At 38.2% G+C, this 20363-nt stretch overlaps 1 protein-coding gene across 1 annotated transcript in view; it reads right to left on the bottom strand.

Moving 5' to 3' along the window:
• Positions 1-20363, bottom strand: part of TESK2 (testis associated actin remodelling kinase 2) — a 100782-nt gene that overhangs the window by 52227 nt on the left and 28192 nt on the right. Inside the window, exon 2 of the mRNA XM_029946016.1 lies at positions 6170-6291. Coding sequence (XP_029801876.1) covers positions 6170-6291 — 122 coding nt within the window. The remainder of the gene's footprint in view (positions 1-6169; positions 6292-20363) is intronic.

The raw sequence follows: 20363 nt of genomic DNA, 5'->3' as shown, positions 1-20363 counted from the left end.
AGATCGAGGGAGACTACTGAATACTGAAAACGAACCATGGACTGAAGGGGGAGGGGGTGGGACGGAAGGGGTGATGGTCACAAGTGGTGGGCACTTGTGGGGAGAAACACTGGGTGTTATATGGAAACCAATTTGACAATAAACTATTTTTAAAAAAAGGAAAAAAGAAAAAGAAGCCAATTATCAGGTGATGGACGTTTAGGGATCAAGAAGATGTGGTATATATATACAACGGAGTATTACATGGCAATGAGAAAGAATGAAATATGGCCCTTTGTAGCAAAGTGGATGGACCTCAAGGGTGTCATGCTAAGTGAAATAAGTCAGGTGGAGAAGGACAGATACCATATGTTTGCACTCATAAGTCTAACAGGAGAAACCTAATGGAGGACCATGGGGAGGGGAGGGGGAAAAAGAGTTGGGGAGAGAGAGGGACGCAAAACCTGAGAGACTATTAAATACTGAAAATGAACCAATGGTTGAAGGGGGAGCGGGAGGGGGAAGGGAGGTGGTGGTGATGGAGGAGGGCACTTGTGGGGAAAAGCACTGGGTGTTATATGGAAACCAATTTGACAATAAACCACTAATTTTTAAAAAAAGAATATAAATAAGGCATCTAAAAGAAATACTAAATTTCTTGTGGAATGAAGAGTAACAAAGAGGTATGAGAACAAATTTTGGTACAGGTCCTCAAAAAGACCACTGGGGAGTGGAAGTGAGCAGGATATGGAATTGGGTTACAGATCTTGAGCATAAGACTTCCTGGCATAAACAACCTTATTCACAAGAGGCCCAAACAATCAGTCCATGCAGTCAACAAAGTACTTTATTGTTCCTTGTTATAACTGATAACATAGACCAACTGATGATAAAAGAGCCAACCTTAACTGTAGCCATGTATTAAAAAAAAAAATATATATATATATATATATATATATATATATACAAACAAAATATACACACCTATTGCCTTTATGACTTACCAGGCATTCTTTTCTTTCCAACTAGAAATCTTAGAAGGGAGAAAGATAAAACGAAAAAGAGGAAATAGAGAGGCTAAGGTCAAGAAAAAGAAAAATAAAACTTCAGCTTACTCACTCCTGCTGGGCATAAAATAGCTGTGCCAGCACAGGCCTAAGGCATGCCCAGAGGATTAGATGCCTACCATCTGGCAGGTCATGCAGATACCGTCTTTTTCAAGTAGACTTTTCAAATCACTAATGCAGTGATTTCCAACCTCTTCTTTGATTTCAAGCAGGAGAGCTTTTCTCCAAAACTCGTATACAGAAGTATAATATAAAACAGATTTTTAAAAAAAGTGAAGCTGCTCTGGCTGGATGAAACAGATGAGAGAACCAAAAGCCTCCTCTCCTCAGCAGTCTCCCCCTGGGGTCCGCCTCTAAAGAGAGAGATCTGTGAAAAACCTAGGGTTCTGAAAGATGGATTTTTTCCCTCAATTTAAATCTAATAATCTCAACTTGAGGGAAAACCTTGATTCATACTCTGCCTCAGCTTCTTCATCTATAAAGGAGAGCTTGTTAAGTGTTACAGCTTGAAAACAGACTAATACCTTATTAATGAATAGTTACAAAATATTTAAGTTAGGGGCGCCTGGGTGGCTCAGTCAGTTAAGCATCTGACTTCAGCTCAGGTCATGATCTCATGGTTCCTGGGTTTAAGTCCTGGGCTGGGCTCTGTGCTAACAGCTCAGAGCCTAGAGCCTACTTTGGATTCTGTGTCTCCCTGTCTCTCTGTCCCTCCCCCACTCATGCACTGTCTCTTTCTCTCTCAAAAATAAACATTAAAAAAATATTTTTTTAATAATTTACTTCTAGGGCTCAGTCAGATAAGCACTGGACTCTTGATTTCAGCTTAACTCATGAGATGGAGTCCCATATCAGGCTCTGCACTGACAGCCTGCTTGGGATCCTCTCTCCCTCTCTCTCTTCGCCTCCCCCATTCTCTCTCTCTTTCAAAATAAATAAATAAAACTTAAAAAAATAAATAAATAGGGGCAGCGCCTGGGTGGCTCAGTCGGTTAAGCATCCAGCTTCGGCTCAGGTCATGATCTCACAGTTTGTGGGTTCAAGCCCCGCGTCGGGCTCTGTGCTGACAGCTAGTTCAGATTCTGTATCTCCCTCTCTCTCCGACCCTCCCCTGCTTCCGCTGTTCTGTCTCTCAAATATAAATAAATAAATAAATAAATAAATAGTAATCTATTTCCAGGCCTTTGATGACAATATATTTGAGACAGATGGTTTATACAGAACAAAAAGAGTCATCATCAAGAGTGCAAACCCACCATGGTTAACAATAATTATAATTTTCATGTATTTTATATTTCCTGTGGATTAAAACAGATGCACAGGCTTTTATGCAGTATCTCATTTGTTGGCCTACTGCCAAGATCAAGAAGGAGTTAACATTATCTTTCATATATTAGGAAACTTAGCTGAGAGCAAAGAGTATTATTACTTGTTGAAAGTTAAAAGGGAGGGATGTGTCATTCCTGCGCAATGGAACCAAAAAGAGATAGGCTAAGTAAGAGAGTAGATCAAGGGGACATCTGAATAGGAATAGTATCATTGGTCTCATCACACATTTCTAGGCTGCAACGTGTATATTAAGCAAAACAAGAGTAAAGATCTAGGTGGATTCTGGGGTGCCTAAGTGGCTCAGTCGGTTAAGCGTCCAAATTCGGCTCAGGTCATGATCTTGCAGTTTGTGAGTTTAAGCCCCGCGTTGGGCTCTGTACTCACAGCTCAGAGCCTGGAGCCTCCTTCAGATTCTGTGTCTCTTCCTCTCATCCTCTGTCTCTGTCTCTCAATAATAAATAAAAACATTAAAAAAAATTTTTAAAGGATCTAGGTGGATTCTGCCCGGTATTTTCCAATACAGTAGCCAGTAGCTTCATGTAGTAATTTAAATCAAATTTTAAAAATTCAGTTCCCTGTTTGAACTAGCCACATTTCATACAATGCTCTTTGGTCACCTGTGGCTATTAGAAAACACATAAAAAACATTCCCATCACTGCAGAAAGTTCTATTCAACAGCATTACTCTTGTAAAAAACCTTTGACTATTATTAAAACCAGCAGCACTCAACAGATGTTTGGTGAATGAATGAATGATAAAAGACAGGCTTCAATGGGCCATTTAAAAAATGCGGTGATGGGGAGGTGGGCATGTGGATGGCTCAGTCAATTCAATTAGTTAAGCATCTGAGTTCGAACACTGCATGGGGTGAGCTGGAGCCCTGCTTCACTTCAGGATTTTTTCTCTCATTCATTCATTCATATTTCTCTCTCTCTTTCTCTCTCTCCACCCCTTGTGGGATTCTCTCTCTCATTGCCCCTCGATCATTCACACTCTTTCTCAAAAATAATAATAATAAAAACTAGCCAGAGAAAAAGAAACTAAGAATAATAGCTAACATTTACTGGGCACTTAAGCCAGATACTATTCTAGGTGCTTTAAATGTACTAATTTAATAAACCCTCAATAACACCTCCATGATGTATTTACTGTCTTTACTCTCATTTTATAGATGGGAAAACTAAGACTTAGGTTAAGTAACTTTTCCAAGATCCAGGATTTGAATCCAGGCAACTTGATCTAGAATCCAGAACCTTCATTTTTAATCATTATACTATACTATGCTATTTCTATTATATAATAACTGTATTTTTTTAATGTTTTATTTATTTTTGATACAGAGAGAGACAGAGCATGAGAGGGGGAGGGGCAGAGAGAGAAGGAAACACAGAACTGGAAGCAGGCTCCAGGCTCTGAGCTAGCTGTCAGCACAGAGCCCGACGCGGGGCTCGAACCCACGAACGTGAGATCTGACCTGAGCCGAAGCCGGAGGCTTAACCAACTGAGCCACCCAGGTGCCCCGTAATAACTGTATTTTAAATTTTTGCTGTGATAGAATAAAATTTAACAACATTCTTCCGATGCATTCACCAGCCAAGTTCACAGTAAGGAAAATAAGAAAAGTAGTGAAATAAAAGACTAACAAAAAAACATATCAAATGTTAATAATCATTTGATCCCTACACACTGAGATAAAGAGAAATTTTCATTTTCTTGTTTTGCTGTTTTTCTAAATGTTCCATAGTGATGATGTATTACTTATATAAAAATAAAAAAATAAAAATATTATTTTCTTGTTAATGTTTAATTTTGAGAGAAAGAGAGAAAGCATGTGCAAAGCGGAAGAGGGGCAGAGACAGGGAGACAGAAGATCCAAAGCGGGCTTTGTGCTAACAGCTGAAAGCCCCATATAGGGCTCAAACTCACGAGCTGTGAGATCATAACCTGAGCCAAAGTCAGATGCCTAACCAACTGAGCCACCTAGTCGCCCCTAAAAATATTTTTAAGCAAGATGAAAATATGATCAGCTTAAAATAAAGACTTATCTATCCTATCTCACTCTCAAACATTATATAGGCCCCCTAACTGATCTCTTGGACATGAGTCTCCCTAACACTAAGCCATTCTGCATTTGCCATCAGTTACCCTCTGCCATGTTAGTCCCTGCTCAGAATCTAATACACAGAGTATAACACATTCTGGTTTTGGCTTTATACAAGCCATTCCTGATTACTTTTATTACATTTCCACCTTTATCTACCAATAGTATGCTATCAAATCATAAATTCTTCTATGAGAAGAACAGTACAAAGAGCCTAGGTCTCAGAGTCACAGATCTTGGCCAACACATCATCTCTTATCCTCAGTTCCTTCAATGGTGATTAGTTGTGAAGATTAAATCTTTAAATAGATAAAGTATCCAGGATACAAGCCTTCAATAAATGGTGGCCTTCTTACTATTGTTATTAGCCAAATGAGTTTTTATTTACTAACTCCTCAAAAAGCTTTGCTTCTATTTTCTGAGTTCCTTCCCAATCTTCTAATAATCCTTTTAAAATTCCAATTCCAGTCCCAGTCAACCTCCTCCAAAAAAGCTTCTGTCACTCTGCCATGATAACATGATCTCTCATTCCTTTGAACTTCTATAGCACGTAGAGTTTATTCTACCCAAGTGGTGGGGTCCTAAATGATTTTATTAGTTCTCTTTTCACATATTTAAGTCCTACATTCCCAGCTAGAGTCAAACTCTTTCCTACTAGCAGACATTTCATTTTATATATGTCTTTACACTTTTCTTGTGTCTGACAAGTCACCAGGCTTATACTACATGCTCAAAAAAAAAAGTGTGTTAATCTGATTTGTGCATTGGGAAGAAAGTCATCATAATAAAAATACTGGCTAAACATTTTTGTAGGACACTTGGAAGCCAACAATTCTATATAAAGGTAGAAAGTTTAAAGTAAACAGTATTAAAAAAATAAACAGTATAATCTAATTCCATTATATACTGTCACTGACCAAACATGTAAGTCATACTTAAGCTATATGATTCCTTTCCAGTCCAATGTAAATATTAGCAATAAATAACCCTAAGTAAATAGCACTTATAACTTTTTAAAGTGTCTTACACATAAACTCTACTTAAATATATATTGACTCAAATTGTTTTATTTGATTTCACTTGGAAATATACTCACTTCACTAAAAAAATCAAGATAATTTGAATGAGAAAGGTTCAGCTACTGATTACTAGAAAGTGAGGATTATATAACCTTATTTTATATGATATAAATTCTCCTCTAAAAAGATAAACTATTCGGGTGCCTGCGTGGCTCAGTCGGTTAAACAACTGACTCTTGATTTCCACTCAAGTCATGATCTCACCGTATGTGGGATCGCACCCTATGCCAGGGTCTATGCTGGAGGTGAAGCCTGCGTGGGATTCTCTGTCTCCCTCTCTCTCTCTCTCTGCCCCTCTCGTGCTTGCACTCTCTTTCTCTCAAGATAAATAAATAAACTTAAAACTTTTAATTACTAATTTAGCAATAGGAAAACTGTTCTAATGAACTGCTGCTAAGAGTAATGAAATTTGAAAGACAGAAGGAAGTTGCTTTATTAAATGCAGTTAATTCTCAATAGGTAGAAAAAGACCTATAGCACAGCTAAACCCCAGCAAGAAAGATTCAGCACAAAATTCTGAATCCCTCTTTTTAGCTGTTAATGCTATTCTAACAAGCCTCCAATAATGTTCCAGCTTTCTCACTGATCCTCAGAAGAAAGGAAAAGCCATTACCTTAGGATGTTGGGATGGGAGAGTCTATTCATGAGCTGAACTTCTTTCAGCATGTTTGCCCGGTTACTGCTCAATGTGTTCATCTTAAGAGCCATCACCTGGCCAGAAGCTCGGTGGCGCACCTAGAAAATAAAATACAACAAGAGAAGAGGCTCAAGGACAGCAATTAAATATGAGGTCAAAGTTTCCACATGTAAACATGCCAAGATGTTTTAGTGCCAGTTTAGATTAAATAGATATACTTCGGGATGGTTTTCCATAACTGATCACATTATGGTCTCACTTTCATTAATGAAGATGGATTTATTCCATCCAAGACCAAAACTGTTTCACATTAAGCTGGCCAGGAAAACATTATTAGTAACACCTCAAGAAATGGCATCTTCCTTTAATACCTTAGAAAAAATGGGGTAAATTTATTAGGCTGGTTCCTTACAACCAATTTTGCTGAGTCTTGGGACACTAAAAGGAAAAAAGTCCCCTTTGTGGAGTTTTAAGTGCGCATAGAAAAAAATATATGCATAAACTTTACATTAACACTTAAGGAACTATAAAAGTACCTTTATAGGACACTAAAGCCACATCCTCAAAATCTCCCCCAAGCATGTGTGTGTGTGTGTGTGTGTGTGTGTGTGTGTGTATATACATATTTATTTATGAAAAAAAGCATTGCATGTTAAATAGAGAAAGAAGTGAGTGGACCTTTTAGAGATAATATAGTGAGCTGACCCAAAGTAATCACTTAAACATACTCAAGTCAGATAAAAAAAAAAAACAAAACATGGGCCATGACATTCACACTATTACCCTACACACAGAGGAAAGTCTACTTCTAAAACATTCATCTTATATAGAATTCAATATATTTTACATGTAAAATGCTGTTTTATACTTTCAGTGCACACTCTACAGGTTCCAAAAACTGTAATACTTTACTTGCAAGAAAATTAACTATGTTTTTACCCTCTAAATGTCTCAGTAGTAGCAGAGGGAGACTACCAGAAAAAATATTTTGTCTTATCTTGCCAAAAGAAGCTCAACTATTTACTGAAATGTGTTTTTCCTACCAAAAAATTATGAATGAAGCAGTAGAAAAATTACCAAGTACCAAGGACCTCATTACTTTCTGGTTAAAAAAACCAAACATTTCAGATCTAGCAAAACAGGGATTTGCTATGCAAAAATGTCATCATCCTACGGCCTTTGAGTATTCTTTTTGTATGTTATAACTGACCAAGTGGAAGTTTCAGGAGAAAATATGACAACCTACTTAACTCTTCAATCTCCAGAAATTCCTTGAAATGGCAACTGCCCCAAAAGTTCAGCATATCTATTAATACAGGACAGATGTTACATTTTATCTTAGAGTTCAAAGAAACAATTTCAGAGTAGCCAGACACATGGAGAAGGAGGAAGCAAAACGCTCAGAGCCACAGGAATCCTGGTTAGAAAAACGAAGTCAGAACGCTGATTGTCTCTTTTCTCTTCTAGATCACTTAGTGAGATTTGGAACCCAACTCTCTTCCTAGTGCATCAATGATTCTGTTGTCATGTACCCCGTGATTGAAGAAAGAGAAGTGGCTTTCCTTTTCAGATCCTGCATCGATAAGTTAAAAGAGACGTTTATATACAAAGAACACACTGACAGTATTTTTCCAACCCTATTTACAGAAGACATCTGTGTTTTAATAAGGGCTCTCCAATTCTGAAAGTTACTCTTCTTTTTTCATCATCTGAAAACTATCACTCATAGATTTTAACAAAATGTCAGCTTTTAATAAAGTTTGATATTATTTTTTTAATGTTTTTAAATTATTTTTTTAACATTTATTCATTTTTGAGAGACAGAGACAGAGCACAAGTGGGGGAGGGGCAGAAAGAGAGGGAGACACAGAATCTGAAGCAGGCTCCAGGCTCTGAGCTGTCAGCACAGAGCCCGTCGCAGGGCTCAAACTCACGGACCACGAGATCATGACCTGAGCTGAAGTCAGATGCGCAAATGACTGAGCCACCCGGGCACCCCAATAAAGTCTGATATTAAAACAATATGTGGGGCAGCTGGGTGGTTCAGTCGGTTACGTGTCTGACTTCGGCTCAGGTCATGATCTCATGGTTCGTGGGTTTGAGCCCCTTGTCGGGCTCTGTGCTGACAGCTAGCTGAGAGCCTGGAGCCTGCTTCAGATTCTGTGTCTCCCTCTCTCTCTCTGACTCTCCCCTGCTTGCACTGTCTCTCTCTGTCTCTCAAAAATAAATTTTAAAAAAAAACATTAAAAAAATAAAAATAAAACAATGTGAAACTCAGGGATGAACAATCTGTATTTCAAACTAATCATAAAAAACCCTACTTCCTTAAACAAGTAGACAAGATGATGAACATGTCCTAACTCATTGCAATCTATCTTTCACCTGCATAAAATACTTTCTTCTAGCACTTCAAATTCTACTTATCTTTCAAGACCATACCCAAAAGTCCCTTCCTCCCTGAAGACTTCCTTGACTCTCTGGGAGCCATTTATTTGTGGTTTCCATCTTTATGCTACCTCAAAACAACATTCATAACACCACTATACCACTCATCACATGGTTCTCTGCATAAATATCTTCCCACCAGGCTATAAACCATCTTGTTACCAGGATCCATACTGCATTCCTCTTTGGCTTGCAGTGCCTGGGAGGCCTGGAACATCATAAGGGCACAATGAAAACAATGGCAGCAACAGTTAAGTGAAACTTCTAATATACTTTATATTATCTAAGGTCCAGTGAATAATTTATTCAGGTGCTTTACTTGGGTAGAAGTGAGTCAGGAGTAATTTTCTTTTGGGGGTGGGAGGGTGCAGGGGTTGGGGGGAAGATTCAAATGGAAAAAAAGTATAAAATTTTCTGGAGCTTATCTATAAAGGGACAAATAATAGGCTATGTTATCTGGCTAGTCAGAGAAGAAAGAGAATGAAGAATAAAACACAGCACATGAAGTATTTATATAAATGTTGAAATGTTGATAGAATGAGCACTTAGGCAAAAACTTCATGGAACTTCAGTGAAACCTCAAAGGATTAATAGATATTGATAGATTTTTTAAAAATATAGACTAAAGGTAATAAAGGAAGAAAAAAGTACCATTTAAATATAGACGTCCACAAAAGATGGGGTACTTGTCAAAATGTAGGAGGATCTTCATTCCAAGTTTCCAAAACTACAAAAATTAATTATCCTTCAAATATACTTAGATTTTCAGAGTAAAAAGAAGATCCTTTTTTTTTTTTTTTTTTTTTTTTTGCTTAAGTTTGTTCTCTACACACAGATCATGGTTACTCTTAATAAGAACATTCCCAAGAGAGGGACATCTTTAACTACCTTTAAAAATAAACATTAAAGTGGTAGCTGCTAGGGAAGAGAAATGGGAGGGATAGGTGAAATAGATAAAAAGGATTAAAATTACAGTTATAGGGGCTCCTGGGTGGCTCAGTCGGTTAAGCACTGGCTTCGGCTCAGGTCATGATCTCATGGTTGTGGGTTCGAGCCCCACGTCGGGCTCTGTGCTGACAGCTAACTCAGAGCCTGGAGCCTGCTTCAGATCTGTCTCCCTCTCTCTCTGTCCCTCCCCTCTTCACACTGTGTCTCTCAAAAATAAATAAACATAAAAAATTTTTTAAAATTACAGTCAAAATAAATACATCAAAGTCATGAAAATCACAGTATATGGAATATAGTAAACGATATTATAATAACTTCATATGGTGACATATGGTAACTATACGTATTGTGGTGAGCATTTCATAATGTATATAATTGTCAAATCACTATGTTGTATACCTGAAACTAATATGTCAACATATTTCTATCAAAAATTTAAAGATAAAAATATTAATATAAAGCTTAAGGCCTCAAAAATAAAATTGCCACACAATCCAGCAATTCTACTTCTGGGTATATACCAAAAGAACTGAAAGGAGGGTTTCAAAAAAAATTTGTACGCCATGTTCAGGGCAGCATTATTCACAACAGCCAAAAGGTATATGCAATCCAGGTGCTGACAGAGGAATAAATAAGCAAAATGTAGTATACATACAATGGAATATTATTATTCAGCCTTAAAAAGGAAGGAAATTCTGACACATGCTATAATATGGATGAACCCTGACGCTGTTATGCTAAGTGGAATAACCCAGCCACAAAAAGATAAATACCATATGTTTCCACTTACATAAGGTACTTAGAGTAGTTAAATTTATACAAACATAATGTAGAATGGTGGTTGCCAGAGGTTAGGGGAAGGGGAGGGAGTTGAAGTTGTAAACTGGGTATAGAGTTTCAGTTCTGCAAGATGAAGAGTTCTGGAGATTGGTAGCACAACCACATGAACAGAATTTTACATTTAAATATGATTAAGATGGTATATCTTACGTGCATTTTACCACAATTTAATGAAGAGAGGGAGGGAAGAAAAGAAAGAAAAAAGAGAGAGGGAGAAAGAAGAGAACAGAAGAGAAAATTGGTACTTCTCCTTGACTTTTAAATTCATCTGATGCTACCGCAAGATCTTCAAATCTACTTTCTAAAGAAAAGCATAACACAGTGGGGAAGGCCTCCAGCTCTGGAAATGAGCAGACTTAATCCAAGGTTTTAATACTTAAAGGATTAGAATGAATTCTCTGTGAAGACTTCTGTTGTAAAATGAAGAGAACAACAATCTCTATCTCATAGCAGTATTTTGGAGGATAAAATAGTGTTATGTTAGATAAATGAGATAATGGATACAAACTAATACAGAGTTTGGCACATAATGGACATTCAATAAATATGTATTATTTTTAATGAAAATAATAAACTATGTCCTTATGTTTTCATAAGCATATCAGGTGAATCTGACATAACAGAAAATACAATCATAATTTTAAGTGAAAACAATAGTATATATAATTGCTGTATAACGCCCCCAAGATTACTTATATACTACAAAGGGGGAATATGTTTTTATAATCGAGAGATCTTCTGGCTAGCATTTTAACCAAGGGGCTGGTCAGGGCTGGTCACATTTAACAGTACCAAAAGTGAAACACCTGGCATTATCAACTCTCTGATGTGATATAATATGCTTGCTGAAATGTTTAAGTCAAATCTAATCATAAGAAAACAATTAGACGCATCCAGAATATCTAAAAGATAACTGGACAGTACTCTCCAAACGAACAAAATGTGGGGAATATTCTAGATTAAATGAGATTAACAGACATAACCCTTGAAATGAAATGTATGAAACCTTGATTTGATTCTGGGTCCAAAAAAGCTATAAAAAACCTTTTGTTGGGGTGTCCGGCTGGCTCAGTTGGTAGAGCATGTGACTCTTGATCTCATGGTCATGAGGTCAAGCTCCACATTGGGCACAGAGCTTACTTAATTTAATTTAATAAAAACCCTACCTTTTATTGGCAAATCGGAAAACAATAGGAACTATATATGAATTTATTTTTCTGAATTAAGGTTAATTGTCTAAGCCATAAATAACGATACTGTGGCCTTGCAGGAGAATGTATTCTTAGAAGATATAGACTAAAATATTTCCATTAAAGTGTGATGATATCTGCAATTTTCTTTCAAGTATTGTAAATACACAAACAAACAAAAAACCGATGGGGCACCTGGCTGGTTCAGTCAATACAGCATGTAACTCTTGATCTCAGGGTTGTTAAGTTCAAGCCCCATGTTGGATGTAGAGATGACTTTAAAAAATAAAATAAAATCTTAAAACAATACAGATAGATAAAGCAATGTAGTAAAATATTAGCTGGCAAATCCAGGTGAAGGAACTATAGGGGTTTTATACTATTCTTCCAATTTTCTATAGGTTTTTAAAGCTTCCAAAAGTTTAGCACTTAGCATTTAGCATTAAGAAATAAAGAACAGTTTTTTAATCACAGAGAAAAAAATCCTGCATACGATATATGCCCAAGCCTATGTCAAAACAAAGTGGAAGTAAGTTTATCAAATGTTAATAGTGATTGTCACTGGTGATAGAACTATTATCAATGATTTATTTTATTTTTCTTCATTTTCTAATTCTTTCACAGTGTATTTTACTAACTTTTCTAATAGAAAATATAACTTTTCAACTTCAATTTATATTAATTTTTTACCTAAATAAGTAATACATGCATATATTTTCTTTGTAACGCATTAAAACAATATAAATAAAAATAAGTCCCTTTGACTATCAGATCCATTAATCGCAATCTTCTGTGTTCATTCCAAGATGTAGTTATTATCTCTAGCTTGATGAATACTCCTCCAGGCCTTTAAAAAAATGCAGTGACAACACTCCCTCGATACATACACAGACACACAGACACACACACACACATTAGGAAACTGACAGAGCATGGCATCTAAGCCCAGAGAAAATTAAAGTTTTATAGAACAGAAGCTTCTATTCACAAGCTCAGAAGTCCAAGTACCCTGTAGGTTCTAAGAATGTTTCACTAATATACCAAAACAAGCAAAAAAGCACAGATACAGTCAAATAACAATACTAAGTCACCAAAGTCTGTGTACATAGTTTCTCTACCAGCATGGTAGTATTCTAACGATTATGCCCCATCATCCAACAATTCTTCTGGATAAAGTGTGGACAACGGGAAAATTAAAGGAAGAAGCCAACCAGAAGAAAGAGAACTATATAAAGGGTGACCAGAAAAACTGAGAACTGCCACTTAGAATGATCACAGACACCAAGAAAACTTTCAGTGGCATCAGGCATGCAACTATCAAGAACAGAGTTTCTCCCCTTGATCAAAGACTCAGACCCTAAAACTAATACCAGAGTTGAAGATAACTTCAAGATCTGCAAACAAGAGCTACATACCACAAACTAAAGTCCAGTCAAGTGTGTACATGCAGTCTGGAAGTGACCAATAACCTTTCATTAGTCTTTTCAGATACTTCAAATAGTAACAAATATTGTCATTCTCTATATGCAAGACACTGTGCTGGATGATGAGAAGCCTGCGGATCAACATGAGGCATCAGCTTGTCAGGTCTTCCAGTAACCCCAAATCACAAAGTTACCTTGTTGCTCTCCAGCTTAAATTTCTTCTATGGCTCACCAATACTTAGGGAATAAAGTCCAAACTCCTTACCAAAACTAATTCTGTCTATCCCTGCCTCCACTCCTCCCCTTATCTGTACCTATATTTATATTTGTAATTCTTACCAAATGTATCACATTCTCTCATACTTTCTTACCTTGACACATGCTATTCCCCTTGCCTTGATGCAATCAATCCTCACCCCCCAAGCCTCACACTAATCTCCCTACTAAATTCCTTTCAATTATTCAAGGTATAGGAAACACCACTTTCCTGGGGAAAATCTCTTTATTTCAAGAAAAGCTGGATGCTCCATCTGTGTTTTCTTAGCACTCTATCCTTAATTAATTATCTTTATTACAGTATTTGCATAGCATATGTTGGTAGTCTACCTATCTTCTATATGCCTAAGAGCAGTTCGGGTTCAAATGGCAACATAGGAAGATCCTGAACTCATCTCCTTCTATGGACACATGGAATCTATAACTACATGGGCACCTTAGTGGCTCAGTTGGTTAGGCTTCTGACTTGGGCTCAGGTCATGACCTCACGGTTCAAGAGTTCAAGTCCCGCAATGGGATCTGTGCTGACAGCCCAGAGCCTAGAGCCAGCTTCAGATTCTGTGTCTCCGTCTCTCTCTGCCCCACACGCGCTCTCTCTCGCTCTCTCTCGCTCTCTCTCTCTCAAGTATAAACATTAAAAAATTTTTTAAAAAGGATCTATAACTACATATGAATAATTTCCCATATGCCTAAAGGCAAGAACTTGCCCTATTCAACTGAATGAGTAGTTCAGCTTTCTTCCACACCCCACATGCACACCTTCTGGCATGTAGGACTTATTTTTATATGGACAATCTAGATTTTTGTCAAAAACCATACAAAGGTAAGCATGAAAGAGAAATATGACAGTAATTATATAACTATGAACAGTCATTAGCAGATTGTTCACTACAGACTCTCAAATAGAAAAAAAAAATCACAGGTTACAAATACAATCCCATGTCCATTAGCTATTACTGTACCCCATTTTTATTCTATTCAAATAAGCATATTAACACACAAATGATAGTGATAGTTAATATAGGGGTATCTCTAATTCAATTCTAATTTATATTTTTAAAATTAAGCTATTTGCGTATGTTTATTAACAAATCACATGCCCTACATTCACTTTTAGCAGTGTGGTATAAAACCAAGCTAAGAATCCCTTCTCTGGCACCATGCCTTTAGTTTAGCAATTAGTAATTGCTCAAAAAATGTTTGCTGAATTTAAATAGTTAACTTGAGTCAGGAAGCTTAATTTCTAGAGCAAAAGAGAAATACAAACCTCTGACCAGTTCAGAGAAATAGTAAGGAGAGAATTAAATAATAATAAGGACAAGAACATAAGAACTATCACAAAGCAATTAATTATTAAGTTAACTGATAAATGAATGGCTTAGACCTTCTGGTCAAGAAGTCATAGTGAGTATACAATACGTATACAGTAAGCTGGTATAGCAACATAAGTATTAGGCATATGCAGGGCTTAAAGCAGTAATTTTCGATAGAGGGTATAACAAGTCACAAGGGAGCTACTACAACAAGGAGGCATTTTTAAAGTTTTTAGGTTAAGGTTTTTGGTTATAACAATGACTGGGGATAAGGAGTGTTGCTGGCCAGAGATGCTAGACATCCTGCAAGGTGCAGGACAGTACTGAACAAGGAAGCATCGTTCTATGTGCTGTATGAATTCAAATATCTCACTAAACATTCATGTAAATTAAGAACATATTTATTATTACCTGAGCTTGGATTCTAACACCATTTTACAAAAAAAACAACGTTATCTTGCATGGTTTTAATATATACTAAATTTTCTAGAACTACAAGTATATTATGAATCGGGAAAAAAATCACTTTTTTGTTATGTTCAGGACATCATGGAGCACTGATCAACATTTCATAAAATCAGACCACCAATAGCAATGTTACTTCTGGTATTTGAATCCTAATACAACTGTATTGTATTATATAATCTGTATCAGAATCCATTTGTAGTTTTTATGTTCACAATGATTTATTTATAGCCTTTATTTTAAAATATCATCTATGCTGGGGACCCTGGGTGGCTCAGTAGGTTAAGCATCTGACTCTTAGATGTCAGCTCAGATCATGAGCTCATGGTCTTGAAATAAAGCCCCATGTTGGACTTTGCACTGTTAGTGCCCGGCTCTTGGCTCTGGTCATAATCTCACAGTTTCCAAGTTTCAGTCCCACATGGGGCTCAGCACTGACAGTGCAGAGCCTGCTTGATATTCTCTCTGCCTCTCTTCTGTAAGTGCTCTCTCTCTCTCTCAACATAAATAAATAAACTTAAAATAAAATAAAATATCAACTATAGTGGCGCCTGGGTGACTCAGACATGTGAGCACCCAACTCTTGTTTTCAGCTTAGGTCATGATCCCAGGGTTGGGAGATTGAGTCCTACAGGGATCTCTGTGCTGAATATGCTAAGAATCTTTCCCTCTACCCCCCCCCCCCGCCGCTTCTTGCACTCTCTTTCTCTCTCTAAAAATTTTTTTAAAAAACCACATAAATTAAAAGCATATTTTTACTTTGCCCACAAATAAAGTTATCAGTGTTCCTACTCTGCCAACTTCCCCCCAATGAAACATTCAAGATTAAATGAATATTCTACAAAGAAACACTGATAAAGTTGGCAAAGATGCATCATACCTCGTTCTCTTCTCTCCTTCATCAATCTGTAATTTGTCTTGGCAAGCTATCTCTATTTAATTTGAGGTCACTGCTCTCTTTCCCTTATCACATACAAATAAGTCTAGCCTGCTAGATTTTGTGGTCTGTTATTATAATTTTATTCTAATATCCACTGGCATCTCTGCTTTTTTTTTCTTGCATGGAATGACTTCTGTCTTCTCTTAAAAATAAAACTAATCATTTGTGGGGTGCCTGTGTGGCTTGGTTGGTGAAGCGTCCGACTTCAGTTCAGATCCTGATCTCATGCTTCATGGATTTGAGCCCCATGTCAGCAGAGTCTGGAGCCTGCTTCAGATTGTTTCCCTCTTTCTCTGCCCCTTCCCCACTCACATTCTGTTCTCTCTCAAAAATAAACATTACAAAAATTATACTAGTCATTTGTAAGAGAGTAAAACCATCAGATTACTTCATTAAGTTTCTACGGTAGTCAGGCCCCAAATTTTGCATATTGCAATCTCTATTTTTACTAATTTTCTTTTACTTTTTGTTTATCATTGAGTTAGGATATCATATTGATGCTTTATAATTATGAACAACAGTAACCTAATTACCTATAGATTTCATTTCCAGGGTAGTCAGAATTCATTAAAAAATTGTTATAATAGCAATAATATAGCTATTATTCATAGCACTTGCTACATACTAGGCTCTGTTATACTTTACATATATTAACCCACTGAATCCTCAAAATAATTCTGGAAGGTTAGTATTATTAATGTCTTCTTTTTTACAGCTATAGAAACTGGGCACAGAGACATTAAAAGGACTTTTTCAAGATCCCACATCTAGTAAACGACAGAGCCAGATTTTGAACCCAGATAATGGAAACATTAGGCCTGAATCAATGTTTGAGAATAACTAATCTAAGGGAAAAAGCACTGCATGCACCCTATAAAACTGCCAAGAAAAAGTAATCATGACCTTGTGTGTATCTAACATCACAGACTTGTAATACATGAAACAAAAACTGACAAAATACAAGGCAAGTTTAACAAATCCACAATTTTCATGGGATTATTTAACATAGCTCACAGAAACTTAAAGTTCTAGAAGATAAACGAGTATGGATATAGTACTTTTTTTTTTTGTTTATTTATTTTGAGAGAGAGCGGGAGCACATGCACATGAGCAGAGGAGGGGACAGAGAGAGAGCGAAGAGAAGAGAAGAGAAGAGAAGAGAAGAGAAGAGAAGAGAGAGAGAGAGAGAGAGAGAGAGAGAGAGAGAAAATCTCAACGAGGCTCTGCACTGTCAGTGCTGAGCCCAATGCAGGGCTCAAACCCACAAACCAGGAGCTCTTAACCTGAGCTGAAATCAAGAGTTGGATGGTTAAGTGACTGAGCCACCCAGGTACCCACTATAGTACATTTTAATAACAAAACTGATATGCTTGATTCAATCTTGTACCAATAAAGGTAGGCTTTATTAATCTTTTTTTTTCAAGTCCATATGAAAAAACTGACTAAAATGCATGGATACTACATCATAAAGCAATTGTCAAAAAATTTCAAAGAATGTAGTTCCAAAATTACATTCCCAGACCACTATAAAACAAAATTAGAAATCAACAATAAAAAATAATTAAAAACAAGCAGAGCAGATAATACTGTTTAGGCAACATCTTTTTTCCCTTTTCTTGACTTACATGACAATTAGTTGGCAATGTGCGTGGTTAATTAAAACATTCAGGGCACTAGAGTGCTCAGTTAGTTAAGCATCCAACTCTTGATTTTGGCTCAGGTCATGATCTCACAGTTTATGAGTTCCAGCCCTGCATGGGGCTCTATATTCACATTATAGAGCCCGCTTGGGATTCTCTCTCTCTCCCTCTCAATCTGCCCCTGCCCCCCTCACACATGCTTGTGCTCATTCTTGAGCTCGCTCTCTCCCTCTCCCCCTCCCTCCCTCCCAAAATAAATAAATACATTTAAAATTTTTTAATTCGGCTCGCTCGATCTCAGCATGGATCCACCACGCCTGTAAAGTCTGTGAGCCCGAGTTTAGGCCCCGGCGAGCCTAAACCCGTAATAAAGCCCTTTGCCTTTGCATGCGTGCTTCGGCCTCCCTGGCGGTCTCTGGTTTTGGGGGGTGATATTAAAATCTGGGCATAACATATGGGGGCTTGTCCGGGATTCCCCCCCACAGAGCTCCTGGGACCCCAACACGTCGGGCCTAATTGCCGGTTGGTGAGTGCACTCATTTCTTGTCTTTCAGTGTCTAAATTGTGTGTTTGTCCGCTGAGAGGGTCCCAGGCGCTTCGGGACCATCTGCTGTCTAACTGATCAGTTTGGGTTGGAGGGCCTTAAAGACTTGCGGACGCGCAGACAGTCTCCAGGCTGTGGGATTCAAGAAACGTCTTGGACCCACTCTGAGGTTGCCGAGAGGGTCCCAGGCGGTTCGGGATCCTCGGCAGGGTCCCAGGCAGTTCGGGACCATTAGTTGTCTGACAGGGCGACTGGGGTCTATGACCCCAGCAGGAGACCAGAGAGCCAAGTCGCCTGTGGGGAGGTTTCACTGGTGGCAGCAGCGAGACCTCATTGTGTGTCTATTACTCTGTGTGTCTATTCGTCTAAGTGTAATTTTTGTTGTGAGTGTGACTGACGAAGACGTTTAAGAGAAGGGGGTGAAAGTCCCCCATCTGTGTTTTTTTATGGGAATTTGGGGTCTCTACCCCACATATTTTTCTTTGGAAAGCACGCAAAGACCATCATCTCACTTTCGTTTTCTCCTCTGTTGGCCAGGAGGACTAATTCCTGTGGTCTGTGTCTTAACTCTGTTTTTTGGGTTGTTCTATTTTGTTTGGATTGACGAGGACATGGGACAATCTACTTTGAACCCCCTAGACCTAGTTCTAATTCACCTCAAGGAAGTTGAGATTCTAGCTCACAATGCCGGTGGATGTCAGGAAAGGAAAGATCTCTTTTTTGCAGGAACAAATGGCCAACCTTCAGTGTTGGATGGCCAGAAGATGGGACCTTCGACCTCCCCACCCTGGTTAAAACCTTTTCTTTCTCGTAGGATCTTAGCGGCCAAAAAATTACCGCCCCCCCCCCCCCCGAGAAACCAAAAGTATTGGAGCTCTTCAGTAACATTTCTGGCTTCCCCTCCCACTCTTTGTTTCTGCACCTACTTGGGTGTGATATGCCTCTTGTCTCCTCCCTGCCTCAGGGGCTGGGAGCAAAGGCACTCCCAGGGACATCTAGGTTTGGGGAGCCGGGGAGACACTCTTATCTTTTCTCCCACCCTGAAAATGGCGCCAGTAATCTGTGAGAGTCACCTGTTAGAACCTCCGGAGGTAAGCTAGTTTATCATCTAAATTTTGAATGCACATGTGCTTTTGTCTGGGGTATTAAGTAGAAGCCTGGACATGACTTACCACCCCAAGGCCACACCGAGATGTTGGTCGGCCCTTTAGTAAATCTGTAAACCTCTGTTTTGTGGCCACTTCTGTACTTGTTTGTCCAGTTGTTATTGTCATTGTTTTTGGTCTTATCTGTGAAAAGTCTATGGGAGGAAATGTGGTAACCTCTGGTGTGTATGTGAGTGTAAGTGGGTGGCTCGTTCTGACTTGCCTGCCGAGTTGAGTCTGTGGCTCCACGAGTGAGCATCCTTAAGATCCCCAAAAGCCTACGGGACTGTGCAGAGAAGGAGACCTTAAAACCGGAAACTCTCCTTCTCTGGCCCCCCTTGCTTCTGTACCTTCCCCCATTCTTCTGTACCACCTGGGTGGGGAAGGGCCAGCCTGCATAACTGACTCAGGCCATTAAAGGGTAGCTCCACCTTCCCCAGCTCCCTGAATACTCTAGAGGAGATTTAGCCCACATCCACTGGGTGGGGAGAGGCCAATCTGCATAAATTGCTGGAGGCAACAGGCTCCCCTCCCTCCACCTTAGGTGAGAGGAAACAAAAGACCACAGAAGTCAGGTTTTTGCATCAAGTTTCCAGGTCAAAATTAATTAGGGAATAAAGTGTCTCACATGGCTCATTCAGTGTTTGAATTAATGTAAGTCTGTTGGCTTGCTTGTACCTGGGTTTAATACAGTTCAAATAAGTTCCTGTTAAGTAATAGTTAATTTGGTCTGTTCTATAGTTTTCATAATTTCCTAAGGTTTAAACAAATTTCCCAGTATTCAAATGGTAGAGAAGTCTTTTGGCCAATTAGGCCCTTTCATTTAGGATGCCAAGTTACTTAAAAAAACAGTTGTATAGGTTATATTGTATGGGTAAATGCTGCAACTGCTCAAATGTATGTGCAGTCCCTGAAGTTTTAATGTTTGGGTATAAGGTCATTACTTAACACCTTTAGTAATCAAAATGTTAAGTGTCACTAAATTTCTTTGTCAAAGTGC

Source organism: Suricata suricatta, chromosome 8, assembly GCF_006229205.1.
Source record: "Suricata suricatta isolate VVHF042 chromosome 8, meerkat_22Aug2017_6uvM2_HiC, whole genome shotgun sequence".
NCBI classification, from domain to species: Eukaryota; Metazoa; Chordata; class Mammalia; order Carnivora; family Herpestidae; genus Suricata; species Suricata suricatta.
The sequence above is the reverse complement of the archived record's forward strand: the minus strand, read 5'-3'. Positions and strand labels throughout refer to the sequence as shown.